The sequence below is a fragment of the Mustela lutreola genome, chromosome 4 (genome assembly GCF_030435805.1).
Source record: "Mustela lutreola isolate mMusLut2 chromosome 4, mMusLut2.pri, whole genome shotgun sequence".
Lineage (NCBI taxonomy): Eukaryota > Metazoa > Chordata > Mammalia > Carnivora > Mustelidae > Mustela > Mustela lutreola.
Window position 1 is genome coordinate 54,553,410 of NC_081293.1, and position 14,608 is coordinate 54,568,017.

Below are 14,608 nucleotides of genomic sequence, written 5' to 3' on the forward strand. Positions count from 1 at the left end.
CGCCCTGAGGCCCGGGCATCAGGGGAAGTGGTGTATTTTATATTCCAGCGCACACCCCTGACTTGGGCAGGCCTGTATCATGTTCCCCTTTGCTGCTCCTCACCTTGTAGGCATGTGGGGCTTCGGTTTGTGAGGATAGAGAGCTCCTCATCACCTGGAATTTTCTGGGACCTGCTGTCCGGTGTTTTTGAGTATGATTTGGTGTGTCAGGGGCATGGGGACAATGCACACACCAGCTGGACAGTGTGGTCTGTCCCTTGAGGGCCAGAAGAGCTTTTAGGACCCCCCAAGATAGTAGGAACAAGGTAGGTTGCTGATTTGTGACTGCAAGATTTCCCCTGAATTTCTGGTGATGTACTTACTCCTTCGTTAACTGATTGTTATTTTAATTTTTTCTTAACTGTTGTGTCCTTTCCTTTCTCTTATTTTCATCTCCGATTTCCTGTTTTTTTTGTTCAACAGCAGGATCAGGTATGTCATGGGGAATTTGCTTGTAGTGGTGGTCTGCTGCTTGTTGTAGTTATTCGCCTTTTTTTTTTTTAACGGCATGATCTGTGTTAGTAGGCTGGTAGGGGAGCTTCTGCATCTCTCCTCTGTGATGTAGCATTTGAGGTACTGGGGGTCTCCTCTTCCCTTCAGGGGGTGAGAAAGGGAAGCCGGCAGGGCCTTGGACTCTGGCAAAAAGCCAGCGCTTAGCTGGCCACGTGCATGCCACCTGTGTGATGATGGGGAACAATGGGTGACCCCGGAGATGCCTCGGCCTCCTTAACTGTAGGCCTGATTTCCAGTAGGACACCTTGTTTCTGTCATGACTCAAGGGACCATTGCATGTCTTCAGTCCTGTTTTCCATAACCCCAGAACTGCTTCTGCTGCATGAGCAAATCATTTACAAATAGCGAGCAGACTGTTCCTGTCTGTTGGATCCAGAGAGTTGGAAACAATCTCTTGATTTGTGCTTCTGCCCCTCTGGGTGATGGGATCCTGCAGCTCCTGGAGCCACACAGATGGCTTGAGAGCCAGGCCAGTGGTGGCATAATATTGGGACTACGCCCCCAGACTGTACTTACTGAGCCAGGACCCTCTCTTGAGCACTGACATATCTGTGCGAGTAAAGATTTTTCAAAGGTATTTTGAAATCTAATAGGAGAGGACTTGGGCTGAAATACCTGTGTTTTCACCTGGGCTGCCCCACCCAGTGGAAGAGAGTTCATCTGAGACAAAGCAGCCATACAGCTCCTGGGTCTTTGTCTTTTTTTCTAAAAAACTTGCTGTGTCTTTGGCCCCATTCTGGTTTTCTCCCCATTCTTGAAGTTTGCCAGAGACAGGATATTTAGGATACTTTCCAATTTCTTCAGTCTTACTTAATCTAGAGACTTCTCAGGATTAAAACAAGGTCAGCCATAGCCATGGTCTAGCTCTCTTGCATTAACAGGTCTTGTGTTAGCAGTCCTGACCTGCTGCTTTCTGGTTTGGTGGTGGTGGGAGGCAGTTGCTTTCAGGCCCAGAGCTGGGCGCTGGTTGTATTTGGGCTCACAAAGTGCTTTGTATAAAGCACACATGATTTTCTCACTCTTGGCCAGCGTCGTGGTGAAACGGCAAGATGTCTTTAAGTTACTAGTTCTGCCTACTTCCCTGTGGTTTGGTGTCTGGACGGGAAAGGGGATCAGTCTGGGGCTTCTGTGACTCGAAAGAATTAATTACTCGGGGGCATTGGGTTTTTGTTTGTACTGTGTTTGTGTAATTATAAAAATAGAATGTGGTTTTTCAAAAAAGTCAACTTTTTTTTTTTTTTCTTGAAATGGTCCTGCCACCGAAAGATTTAAGACACTTGGCTTTTTGTTTGTGGGCATGGTGGCTTCTCCTCTAGAAAGAGCTCGCAGCTTATTTCCTAATGAGCGTGAACCAGCTCGACCGAGAAACAGGTTCTAGAGCAGACCAGGTGTCCTGGGAGAAGATGTGATTGCCTGTGAAAAAGGGAAACTGGTGGCAGCAGTCTAACTTCACAGCGGGGCTCCCTGGCTGGAGCAGGGACAGCGGTCTTGTCTACTTTGCCTTCAGAGCTTGCGTGGCCTCCTCCCTGTGTGAAACTGACACGTCTGCGTTTACAGGAGTCCCTCTAGATTTAACATGGAGTCTGTTTTGGCAGTCAGCCTTGACGTGTGACCAGGGTGCTCCCTCAGCACCCCATCCTTTGTGTGTAGAGAGTGGGACTGAGGGGTGTGGGTGCGGGCCTATATCTGACTGCTTGTTCTGTGCCTTCTCAGCAACCCAAAGAGATCTGTGGCCTGGTTGGGTTCTGCGACCAAGTGAAGGAGATGCCCATGCAGACTCTGATCCCTGCCAAAGTGGTCTCAGAGAACGTCATCCCTGCATTGGAACTGGTGGAGCCCATTAAGGTACTGGCTGTCCTCATGTTGTCCTAGCCGGGCCCATGTCATGCCCAGGCCACTCCGCATTGTACCACGTTCTGTGAGGCACACACTCTTTTGATTCCTTGTCTATATCCTGTAGGTATTGGAGTTTGAGACCATTCACTAGTCTCTGCATGTGTGCAGCCTCCTGCTCATAGCCCTGAGTACATTTATTTCCTTGGTTAGCAGCCCGAGTGCCCCACGGGAACAGCCTCCATCTGTAGGGTGTCCATAGCCTCCTCTGACATGTTGCCCCCACCTCTCCCCGCTGCCGCCGCCTTACCCATGGTCACTGCAGCACAAGCCTCATGTTCCCAGAACACCTGGGTCTCATGCAGAAGCCTCTTGGTGTGCTGCTTGTGTGCATGGGGTAGGTGTGTAGTTTCCCTAGCACCCGTCACTAGGGAACACCATGTTCCCCAGTTTACACTCAGCACTTGCTACGGCCCTGGCAGTGTGTTAGAGATTGAGTCCTGAAACTGTTCACCTGCAGGAGTCAACAGACTTGTCCTGGTGTTCGCGTGGCTCCCGCTTTAGTTCTGAGAAGGGCCGGGCCCCATGACGTTTTACCACATGGCCCACGCACACGCACACGATTCTAGTTCCAGAACTTCCATGTCACTTGATCTTCAGCAGTTTCGTCTCCCTCTCCTGTCCTCCCTCAGCATGTGCAGTGTCTGGACCACATGGTTAAGAAGTCGGATGGAGTTGGGGAGGCACTTCTGCCTGCCCAGTTTTGCTGACTGAATTAATAGCCAGACGAGATGAAGGAGAGTTAGAGCTTATCTTCTAGCTGCATGTGACTACTTCCGTTTAAGTAAAATAACACAGAACTTAAAACGATTTAGTTTGATGTTACCCTGGCCACATTCCAAGTACTTCATAGACCGGTGTGGCCCGCGCTGCTCTGCTGGACGGCGGAGGTGGAGAACGTTGCTGCTGTCACAGAGGGTTTTGTTTCACAGTGTTCCTTTATGCAGGGCTGGCTCTAGGAAGGCAGTCTCAGGTATGAGTGAGACTTGAAACTCCAGCAGACCTGAAATGTGTTTAGAGCTGTGTCTCTTAAACCGCGGACAGGTAGTGAGTCCTCACTCTGTCCTGTGCCCCCACCCACATTCCCAGAATGACTCTGGAAGGCTGAAATGATTGTGACCAGATAAGATAGATCATGTGGACTGTTTTTAGGGCCAGGGGATGGTGTCTTTGCTTCTGTCTCCTGAAGTACGAATTCCTGGTTTTTCTGTGGGGCTAGGGGGTGCGTAGCAGGAGATAGTGGTGGAAGAGCAGTGGGCAGAGGGATGGGTCAGGGACAGGAACTTGGACACTGGGAGGAAGCCAACCTTTGTGTGACATTCTCCTTTCCTTGGCCACAGGGTGTCTCTTCCCCTTTAGAGTAGCAGGACTCAGGGGTGAGGTTAGGGTCTCGGCATTAATGTGCTCTCCTGCCTTTCCCACAGAAGGACACGGTCCAGGCGAAGACCAGTGTTAGCTGTGAGATATGTGAGTACGTGGTGAAGGAGGTGGCCAAGCTCATTGACAACAACAGGACTGAGGTATGTGCATTTCTAGAATGCTCGAGTGTTCCCGTTGCCTAGTGGCAGGACCAGCAGAAGAGGTGGGCTTGGCCCTTGCCAGCATTGGACAGCAGCCTTTGGAATCTGCTTACCCGCTGCCCACCGGTGGGTCCCTCTGGGCGGGGGTGGGGCTGCTTTGTAGGTCTCATCTTTCTGGGGAGTAAATAGCACCTTGCTCTTGGCTGTTAGTATTTTTTTCTTGGATGTTAGTATTTTGAGAATCTTTTCTGGCCCTGTCAGCCTCTCCTCTTCTAATAGGATCCTCTTGTTTTGTGTTTCAGGAAGAAATAGTTCAGGCTTTGGATAAAGTGTGCTCGAAGTTGCCTAAGTCCTTATCTGAACAGTGCCAGGAGGTGGTGGACACGTACGGTGCCTCCATCCTGTCGATCCTCCTGCAGGAGGCAAGCCCCGAGATGGTGTGCACCCTGCTCCACCTGTGCCCTACCCAGGGGCTGCCCGTGCTGCCTGGTGAGCGGGGTGAGGGGGTGGCTGGCCGGCCCCTGGGGCTCAGGAGGGCCCTGCCGACACTGAGTCTGTGCCCCTGTGTGTAGTCCGTGTTATTCAGCCGAAGGACGGGGGCTTCTGTGAGGTATGCAAGAAGCTGGTGAGCTATTTGGACCACAACCTGGAGAAAAACAGCACGAAGCAGGAGATCCTGTCTGCTCTCGAGAAAGGCTGCAGCTTCCTTCCTGACCCCTACCAGAAGCAGGTATGCCTCGGGCTGCTTGGGGCGGAAGGTCAGAACCCGTGGATGGAGTGCAGAGGCTGGAGTGGCTCACAGATTGTGCCCCAGATTGAGGTTTTCAGGGAAAACTAGCCATTTCTTAGAGGTACCTGTTGGCTCAAGGGGAGCCACGGAGGGCAGTAGCAGGTGCGGGGAAGCTGAACATGGCCAGGTGGGCTATCTGGGAAGGGGGTACCGGGCTGGCAGAGCATGCCTAGCACCCCACCTCGACTCCCTCTTTACCGAACAGTGTGATCAGTTTGTGACTGAGTACGAGCCCGTGCTGATAGAAGTGCTGGTGGAGGTGATGGACCCTTCCTTCGTGTGCTTGGTAAGCTCCTGGGTGGCGTGGGGCCCGGCTGGTTCTGCACGGAGCAGGGGTCCTCAGAGGTTCTGGAGAGTCTCGGGGGATGGACTGTGGGAGGACAGGGCGTCCCTTGGCAGCACTGACTTCTTGGAAGTGCATGTTTGAGCTCTAGTTCTTGTTGCTTTTAGAAGCTGATAATCTCTAGTTTTGAAGCTGATAGTCTCTAATTTTGAAAAGGATCATTGGAGTAGATCTAATTCTTCCCCCTTATACACCACATAGAAAATTGGAGCCTGCCCCGCGGCCCGTAAGCCTCTTTTGGGAACCGAGAAGTGTGTGTGGGGCCCCAGCTACTGGTGCCAGAACATGGAGGCGGCGACCCAGTGCAATGTGAGTAGCTTGGTGCCCGCTGCACAGGCCTGCCAGGTGGGCTGCCTCCTGGGGTGGGTAACCTCGGCGGAGTGGGGGCGGGGCTCCGCCGTCGGCGCTCTGCCCGGCCTGTGTGCCCAGAGAAGCAAACAGGCTTGCTTGTGGCCGCGCATCCAGGCTGGCGGACTGACAGCCTTCTTGCCTTGGAGAAGTGAAGGGTTGGGGGTATTCTGCAGTGTTTTTTGCTTCTGCTTCCTTGTTTTTTTGCCTTTTAGTTCCCTTGTGACAGGGTCAGGATCAGATTTGCTCAAGGCCACCCTAGAGATTGCACAAGTCCTCTTCTCCCTTGGGTCAGTCTTGGCTGGAGCCTGGCTTTAGTCTTCATCCAAGGCTGAACCGCTGTTCTTGAGTGGCCTTGAGACTGGGTGCCTGCCCAGCAGTTCCCGGGCCGCCGGTGCTGTCCTGCCCGGGCTGCCGGTGGTGGTGCCCCACACTGCTTGCTGGGGTGGGGACATGTGGACCAGTCAGTTACTTAATGTTCTTTTGCGCAACTTTTTCTTCCTGGAGTGGGTTCCTCCGGACCGCTGGCCCGATTGTGTCACTTCGGGCCCCTGCAGGGAAGGGTGGTGATGGCCATCCAGGTCCAGCTCCTTGCCCCGCCGGCCCTGGCGCATGGCACAGTTGGGAGGAGCCACTTCCTGCTGCTGTCCTGGGTCAAGGGGCCTGTGGGCCATTGTTCATGGGGCCTCAGCTGGTGTGCCCGCTCTTGGGTGAGGGGTTCTGCCTCGGGGGGCCTCTGTGCCACCTGCTGAGCCCTGGGACTCTGCCTTTAACCAGATGGAGGGGTCCTGGGCCCTCCCTGCATGGGTGGCTCACCTGTGAAACACTCAGGCACTTTGCAGCTGCTGTTTTGAACTCTTGCCTTAGGGGTCCCTGACGCTCAGGGGGCCACTTGCTCCCCAGTTTTAAGTGGGGTGCTGTCCAGCTGACTAAGGAGAACAGGTTCCATTTTTGGGTGCTGTCTGCTGCACAAACAGGTCAGGAGTACAGTTTGTCATGTGAAGACTAAATCCAGCTTCCTCTCTCCTGTCAGGCCGTGGAGCATTGCAAGCGTCACGTGTGGAACTAGAAGGGGCGTTCCATCTTGGAGAAACTGCAGCATCTTTTTCTACTTGTGTGTCTGGGGCAGTGAACACACCGATCTGTTGATTGTGTTACAAAAATAGGTCCCCTTTTCCTCCTTCCCTTTCCTGTCCCTCGTAGCATTGCTGTCCGTGCAGGAGGCGCCTGGCCCGCAGCTGCCCTTGCTGCTCCACTGTCCCTTTCCTTTGCCTAGACAGCTGAGGACGGACTATGTACTGGAGGGCTTTCAGCCTGCCCTTGCGTGGTGGCTTCCTGGAGGAAGCTCTGGGGGCTCTGGGGGCGGGTGCCAGCCAGAGCTGCTTGCCAGAAGGCTCTTGGTCCTCTTGGCCTGGGCCTTGTTCTGAGCCCTCCACCTACCCCTTAGCAGGGACCTCCCCTCTTCCTGGGCCGCTCTACAGAGAAGCAAAACAAAGGCAGTTTTAAATGAAAGATGAGAGGCTCAGAATAATGAGGCTTTTAAAAACCATGTGGTTCTCACTGTAGGGGAGATGCAGGAAGAAGCAGCTGCTCGGGAGACCTGGGTGGATCTTGGGTTTGCCGTCCCCAGGTCACCCTCCAATTCAGCTTTGGGGTGTCTTTCCTGGTGATGCCTTGTTAGGGGTTCTGTGGGTGTGGGAGGGAGGGGGAGCACCTGCCTGAATGTCATCTGCTAGCTCTGTGTGTAGGTCCTGTGGGCCTGGCTTTCGTGTGTGTGGACAGTGGTGGCCGCCTCTTGCTTGCTCTTGTGTCTACCCAGCTGCTGAAGCCTTGCTTCGAGCGTCTCTAGCGCTGCCTTGGCTCTGGGCCCCCTCGCCTCTAACCCCCGTTTCATAGATGTTCTTGTTGACCTTGAGATAAATTGTGGACGAGACGCTCCTAAGCCTTTGGCTTTCAGGTGGAGGAGGTCCTGTCTGGGACCTTGGCTGCTGCCCCACCTCTCCCGTGTAGCCGCCTCTTCTATTCCACTTCTAGCTGCTAGGAGACAGCGAGACGTGCAGTTGCTATTAAATGGACTTAATGACTGTTTTGGTTTGTTTTGCACTAAAGTTTCTGTGATTTAACAATAAATAAAGTCTGTTAACCAGACCTGAGCCTGAGTGCTTCCGTAACACTTAGCCAGCGTTTGGGTTCTGAGCGCTCCAGGACCACGGGCGTGTGGGTGTGCAGCAGCCCTCTGGCCCTTCTTGGCCACAGAAAGTAAGAAGAGTGGGCAGAGAACCCCACCAGGCTCCTCTCTGATGGGCCAGGCCCCCTCCTCCTCCCCCCAGGCCAACCCCGAGGGTAGTTTACCAGAGCCACAATTGTCCAACCTTTTGAGTTGCCTTTCTTATTTAAAATGCAGACCATTCCAGAAACGTTCAGTGAGTACCAAACAAAATCAAGGGGAAAATGTTGAGGGAATAACTTAATTTAAAAAAGGAATACACACAAACACTCTACATTCAGAACCGAAGGGAATACCAGTCCTTTCTCTTGTGAGCTGGGCGCGTTTGGGAAGCCTGTGGAATGTAGAGAACGCAGTTTGTGGATTTTGGTTATGTCCATGTGGGGAGGCAGGGATCACTCACGGCTCCTGGCTGGATGTCCAGCCAGAGATGTGCTAGAAATGCACTGGGACGTGAACTGAAGTCAGGGAGTCCAGGCCAGGTGGGGTACGCCAGTTCTGGGTCTCCCTCCCCTGGTGCTAGAAGTGGGGGAGGGGTTTGGGTGGGGGCAGTGGATAGGGATGTGGGGAGGGGAGAGAGAGCTGCTTGGCCTCTTAGAGTTCAGCTTGGGCTGAGTTTGTTCTCAGACTCCTGGGCCCCCAGTGACCCTCCTTACCTTGTCCTTAGACGCTTTTCATTTTTTGTTTGGTTTTCTTAAAAAAATAACAAATTTTATGAAGGTAGAGGTCAGGTGCTGAATGGGCGTCTGGCAGAAGTGGAATGTGAGCCGCTGGAGCGGGCTCCCCCAGGCCCTGGTGAGGTGGTGCAGCCCCCGCAGGCCTGGGGAGGGGTCTGCACTGTGGTCCTGCCCCGCCCTGCCCTGGGAGGGATGGGAGACACCAGTGAGACCCCCCCAGCTGTCTGGTCATAGCTCTGTGATCTCCAGGGGGCTCTCGAGGATCACATCCCGAAGCTTGTGCAGCGGCGTGGATTTGGCCGACTCCGTGCGGGCGTTGTGCTCAAAGGCGCTAGCCTCTGTGGCCGTCAGGGTCTCCAGCGAGCGACCCAGGCCCTTCTGGTCGTCCTCGGGCAGGCTGTTGAGGTCCGTGGCCAGCAGTGTGCCGGTGCTGCCGTGCACCATGTGGATGCCATTGGGCCCCTTGAGCTCTGTCGGCAGCTTGTGGCGAAAGCGCAGGCTGCCCTGGCCGGGGCTGCGTTCCCCTGGCTCTTCCTCCAGCTCGGTCTGGATCAGCTGCAAGAGGCCAGGATCCCCCAATGGCTCTGGGACTCAAGCCACTCCACGCTCAAGGCCATGCTCAAGGGCTGAGCAGGTGAATGGCCCCAGAGTCCTGAACCTGCTCTGTCCCTGTTTTCTCCCTACTGCACACAGGTAACTGCAAGGAACTCGGGGTTCACACATCAGTAGGCCTGTCAGCTGATGACAGTGTTTCTCAAACTGTGTACACCACGGACACTTGGGGTGCTGTAGCCGAGTTCTTGGCATGTGGGTTTCCCATGAGAATCATGAATTTTGTTTCATGATCTATAAAGATCCTACGATGCAGTTTTTGTATCTGGATGTTACCCATGTGTCCTCCAATAGGATCTACTCTGGCCAGGTAGGGAGTGTCGATAGTGGAGGTTGGAAAGGGGGATAGGATTCAGTGGAAACTCGACATGTGGCACTTTTGTCCCATGTGGATCTGTTTGCTCTGGCCTATTCCATTTGGGAACTGTTGGCCCAGTGGGAAATCTGGGTTTTTAAAGTCTGAATTTTTAAAGTGTTGACATTACTGCAGGCAAACAACCCTATATAGACCCAACTAACCATGAGAAGTTTCCTGTAGGACATTACTTTTTCAGGGCATCTTCTGGGGCTCCGTAAGTCTAAGAAACACTCCCCAGCACTCACCCTGGGAAAGCCCACTGAGAAACCCAGAAAGTAGATTTCCTGAACCCCACCCATTGCTGTCTTGCTCTGGCTGCTGAACTCCACAGAGACTCTGAGAAGGATGAGCGTGGCTAGGGGAAGAGAGGGAGGGAGGGAAGAAATGAGCACCCCCAGCGCTGGGGCACAGCACACAGTTCCGGGCTGGCCCGGCTACCTCAGAGATGGAGGAGTGGCAGGAGGAGGCTTTTTGCACCATCCGCTGTGCAAAGAGCTTTTTGAGCCGCAGGTAATCCTCCAGGACCACCTTGAGCAGCGAGCCCTGGGGGAGGGAGAGGGTTAACCCCCAACCAAGGCCTCCCCATCCCCCCACCTGCCACAGCCCTCACTCCTGTAACCCTGATGAGAGTGATGGAAGGTGCTAGTAGTCGGGTGCACAGGCAGCTGATCTAAGGGTAGAGGATTGGGAGCAGAGACTGGTGAGAGCGACCAGCTGGAACCCGTGTGGGTTGCTGCAGGCTAGAGCAGTTCCCCATCAGCCCCATGCCTGGGCCCCCCTTTCTGTGCTGTCATTCTCGCTCAGTAGAGGGCAGATCTAGCCGAGCCTAGAGGTGGAAAAAGTTGTTTCCCAGGATCCTCCCCTGTCCCTCTATCCTCTGGAGCTGGTCCCAGCGCTGCCAGAGGTCTAGGTGCAGGGCTGTGTGGGGGTGTGGTGCAGTAGCCTGCACGGACTCACCTTGATGGGCCCCTCCCGGATGATCTGGCCCAGCTTGGCGATGTTGTCATACTCTTGGATGGCTGCCCGCAGGTACCGGTCGTCATCAGGCTTCACTGCCGCGGGTTCACGCCCAAATGTTCCCTAGGGAGAGAACACTGAGCTGGAGCCCAGCTAGACTATATACACACACAGGGCAATGGATATGGCCCCCCGTGCCCCCCAGAACCCAGCTCCTTGGCAAGCAGTGGCAAACACCTGCTTCACCTCCATCCCATCCCTCACAATCGTGCCCCTCCCCCCACCACTGCCCTGCCCCAGCTCTGGCCCCGGCTCACATGGGTGCGGGTAGGGCTGTTCCACAGGTCTGCAATCTCACTCAGGTTCTCTGGCAGGTCGTCCTCATGCTCAGCCTGGGCAGCCAGCTCTAGGTTCCGGCAGAAAGGATCCAGCCACACGGGGTTGGCTCTGCACATGGCGGGGGTGGGGGGGGGTATGTGGAATGAGGAGGGACAGCCCAAGTGCATAGATGCCCTCGTAGCTTTACGGCTAACCCTACCCTTTTCCCTGGCCAGTCCAGGACTAGTGGATCAGGGCCATGAGAAGTAGGCCCCTTGCCTGTGGGCCTCGGGGGTGTACCCTCCCACACCAGGATCCTACAAGAACCAGGATGATGTGTCAGTCTGGATCAGCTTTGGTCCGGAGGCCTCATTCCGCACTTGGTGTCCACTCTGCACCAGTTCCCTGGCACTGGGAGCCCAATTAGGGTGTGGATCCCAGCTCAGAAAGGGTGACTGGCCCACTAGGGGGCACCCCCATCCCAAGTTTTAGCTAGTCTTGTCCCTTGGAGCTTAAGGGGTCATAGAGATCTTACTCCACCAGGGTCCTGGGTGGCCTCCCCAAAGGATGCCCTGAAGGCTCAGGGACCCCCTCTTACCCATCAAAGGAATACTTGTTGGTGTTGGGCATGTCCATGATGTCAATGAAACCGCGGTTCCCTGTAGGGAGAAGTGCTGGGGCATGGAGGGAAAGGGTGCACCCTGCTGGGCCGGGGGAGCCCAGCCAACCTTGTGAGGCCTAGGCAGGCATTCTAGGCCCCTCAGGGCCCCCCTACCCTCTTAGCTGCCCCCCACCCCCCATCACTGCCCTTGCTCACCTGCTGATCCAGCCACAATGGCTTTGAGCTTCCTCTTGTGTCTGGAGGGAAGCAGACAGAAGAGGGGCTAGTGGAGGAGGCTGGACAGGGCTCGCATCTCCCTGGCGGCCTCTGTGACCGTCCCAGGAACACGGAGGTGGGAGGGGGGCACTCACACGGTCCTGTAGTACCAGTTCATGAGGATGAAGAGCATGGCCGCCAAGAAGAGGAGAATGGCCAAGACGATGATCGCCATCTGGGGGAACGAGGCCAGGCATGAGCGGGTGAGCGCGTCGAGGGCAGAGGGGTGGCGGGGCCGGATGCCAGTGGACTACCTGCAGGGCAGACATGTCGTCGGGTAGGCGGACGGAGATGGCGGGCTGCACGTCCAGGACGTTGTAGTTCCGGAAGAGATTCCGTAGCTGCTCCTTGTTCTCGTCAATCATCTGGATCACCCTGTGTGAGGGGTGGGTGCCTCAGCTTCCCTCAGCCAGTCCTTCAGAGCCAGGGCCACGCAGAAAGGTCTGCGCTCTTGCCTCCCGACTCCCCGCCCCCACCACACCTTGCAAGATCAAACCGCAGCCGCTGGCAGAACTCCTTGCCTTACAGAGTTCACCCCCTCACCCAGGATCCTGCTTGCGCCTCACGGGCCGTGTCCTCCTCCCATTTTATAGATGGGGGGAGTCCGGCTCTGAGGGGTGGAGGATACCCCCAAACTATTCTCTGCCAGCCCTGCCCACCTCTTGAGGCGAGCCCCCACACAGCTGGCCTGATGGTATGATCTGCCTCCTTTGAGGGGGTCCCCTCCCCAGCTCCAGGGCAGGGAGGTGGGCAGACGGTCTGAGCCCAGACCCCACCCACCGGTCCACATCCAGGATGCGGTTGGTATCACGGTTCACCACGTGGATGAGCAGCTCTGTCTGTGCGAAGTTCACCCGACCCTTCTTGTCCACATGGAACTAGGCGAGAAAGGGCATCGTGGGCTGTGGGAGGGGGAGGGGAGGGGATGGAGAGCCCCTCCTGGCCTGCCCTGCCAATAAACCCATCACTGCCGAGTGTTCACCGAGGACCACACGTGGTGCCGGTCACTTCATTGCATGGGGCTGGGTGCTATCAGCCCCATTTTACAGGTGAGGATATTAAGGGCCAGAGACTCCCTTTCAATCCCTGGTCTCTCCTCGATGCCCTGTCCCTGAGGTCTCGTCCTCCTCCCCTCACCAGTGGACCCAGGGCGGCTCCATGGGTCACCTGCACGTCGTCTGTGTTGACGATGGCACCAGTGATATTGGAGAGCAAGCGGATGAACTCCTCCTCAAAGCCACGCACGCGGTCGGGGATCTCATTAATGACGATCTTGACCCGCTGGTCATCTCTCAGGATGTAGATGCCGATGATGGCCGTGTCATTGTGGCCTGCCAGGTCCCGGGCCACGATGTCCACCACAAAGTAGCCGGGGCTGTAGGCCATGAAGAGGTCGAAGGTGCGCAGGATGCCATCCACACTGCCTGTGGGAAGAGGCCACAGACAGGTGCAGCTCAGGGGCCACCCAGCCCCTGTGAGTCCCCTGTGGGGGGGCGAGAGCCAGAGGCATCTGGACACGAGGGGAAGAAGTGTCTCGGGCCACAAGTGCCCACAGGGCCAGGGAGAGCACAGAGATGACCAAGGCCTGGGGTCAGGTGAGTGTGAGTGTTCATCTGAGGGAGCAGTGGTGGTGGCCTGGGCATGGCTGATTGTTCTCCTCAGAGAAGGCTGCCAGTGCTGCCAGAACTGGTACTTCTAGGGATTTCTAAGTTTCTACTTGAACCCTGCAAGCTCACACACAGCTGTGGGCTGCACTGACCTGAGGATAAGTTTGAGACTCTGGGGGACCAGAGAATATGTCTGAGCCCCACACTGTTTCTCCCACATACATGCAACTTCTGGATTCCACAGCCATACTAGAGAGATGACCAGAGGTGGTGCAGCAGTCTTCTCTCAGAAGACCATAGACCTGGGTTCAAGATCTGCCATATTCTAGCTGTGTTACTTTTAGCAAGCTATGTATCCTCTCTGCCTTAATTTACTAAACTAAGAGCAGTGCTAGATCAGAGGACAAAGGGATGGTGTCTGGTTGTGTGACTGGAGGAGTTGGCATGGGAATTAGGCTTCAGAGGATGGCTAGGGGGAGCGTATCTGAAGGCAGAGGTGAAGGTCAAGGTGGTATTTTAGGAGGTGAAGACAAAGGGCAAAGGCCATGGAGGGAGCTGAAGGAGTGGTGAGGTGGTCAGCTTGGGTGGACACAGGGTCCTTCTAGGTTATGGGGGGCTATGGAAACAGGAAGGGGAACTGGAAGACAGGAACCTTGAAAGGCAGTCGGATGAAGGAGTCTAGAGTGACTCCTGTAGGCAGGAATGGGGAAGGGGTGAAGTCTAGAAAGAAGGTCATGGGACAACCACCAGGACACCTCTTGGACCTGATCCAAGAGGCTCAGCTGTCCACACAGGCAAATGCACAAGTCAGCACCATACATTCAGGTACATAGGTGCTCCCCAGGGCTTAGCACAATACTTGACCCAAGGGAGGAAGAGGTGCACCAAAGGGAAGACAGGTGGACGTATGGAGAGGAGGATGGCAAGGTGGATGGATGAGTGGACAGATGGGTAGATGGATGGACAGATGGATGAGTGAGAGGAAGGATGGACAGATGCACGGGGGGGGCAGACTGACACATGGGTGGGTGGATGGATGGGTGGATAAGAAGATGTAGAGAAGGAAGGAAGGAGAAAGTGGGTGGAGAGGTGGAGAACTGGATCAGAGACTGGGAAGGTAGATGGAGGAAAGGATTAACAAGGGGCTGGCTGCATGATGGTTAGGTGCGAGGTGAACAGAAGGCACATGGCTGGCCGGCCAGCCACTCATACCCTGTGGTGCCCACACAGACCCCATCTCCTCCAGACTACAGTCCATGCAGTGACAGAAGTCTTGGGTGGAGGCTCCTACCCATGGTGAAGACCTGGCCCACGTCCTCAGAGTCGTTGGCGAGGGCCCGGAAGTAGTGGATGGCCAGGATGCTGTAGAAGACCAGGCTGTTGTTGCCAATGTCTGCATCCAGGGCCAGCACCTGGATCAACTCTGAGCCCACCTTGGCATCGGTGGCCACTCCTGTGGGACAGGGGTGGGCGGGTGTAAGTGGCAGGGCAGGGGCAGCCCCGCAGCCCAGACCCAGGCCCCGCCCTGG

The 14,608-nt window shown here is 55.4% G+C and overlaps 2 protein-coding genes across 4 annotated transcripts in view; one reads left to right on the forward strand and one right to left on the reverse strand.

The window, feature by feature from the left end:
- Positions 1–7,594, forward strand: part of PSAP (prosaposin) — a 33,836-nt gene extending 26,242 nt beyond the window's left edge. The window contains exons 8-14 of the mRNA XM_059169998.1: positions 2,266–2,397; positions 3,870–3,965; positions 4,268–4,454; positions 4,538–4,695; positions 4,961–5,041; positions 5,300–5,407; positions 6,480–7,594. Coding sequence (XP_059025981.1) covers positions 2,266–2,397; positions 3,870–3,965; positions 4,268–4,454; positions 4,538–4,695; positions 4,961–5,041; positions 5,300–5,407; positions 6,480–6,515 — 798 coding nt within the window. The 3' untranslated portion in view covers positions 6,516–7,594. The remainder of the gene's footprint in view (positions 1–2,265; positions 2,398–3,869; positions 3,966–4,267; positions 4,455–4,537; positions 4,696–4,960; positions 5,042–5,299; positions 5,408–6,479) is intronic.
- A 221-nt stretch (positions 7,595–7,815) lies between these two features.
- Positions 7,816–14,608, reverse strand: part of LOC131828856 (cadherin-23) — a 75,912-nt gene continuing 69,119 nt past the window's right edge. Inside the window, exons 26-36 of one of the 3 annotated variants that reach the window (XM_059169996.1) lie at positions 14,371–14,532; positions 12,640–12,896; positions 12,253–12,350; positions 11,727–11,847; positions 11,568–11,647; positions 11,413–11,453; positions 11,194–11,254; positions 10,595–10,724; positions 10,278–10,400; positions 9,759–9,863; positions 7,816–8,905 (exon numbers count right to left, since the gene is read on the reverse strand). In XM_059169996.1, the coding sequence (XP_059025979.1) occupies positions 8,579–8,905; positions 9,759–9,863; positions 10,278–10,400; positions 10,595–10,724; positions 11,194–11,254; positions 11,413–11,453; positions 11,568–11,647; positions 11,727–11,847; positions 12,253–12,350; positions 12,640–12,896; positions 14,371–14,532 (1,505 nt within the window). In that variant the 3' untranslated portion in view covers positions 7,816–8,578. Of the gene's footprint in view, positions 8,906–9,758; positions 9,864–10,277; positions 10,401–10,594; positions 10,725–11,193; positions 11,297–11,412; positions 11,454–11,567; positions 11,648–11,726; positions 11,848–12,252; positions 12,351–12,639; positions 12,897–14,370; positions 14,533–14,608 lie in introns of all 3 variants that reach the window. The other 2 variants (XM_059169994.1, XM_059169995.1) reach the window with 2 other exon arrangements.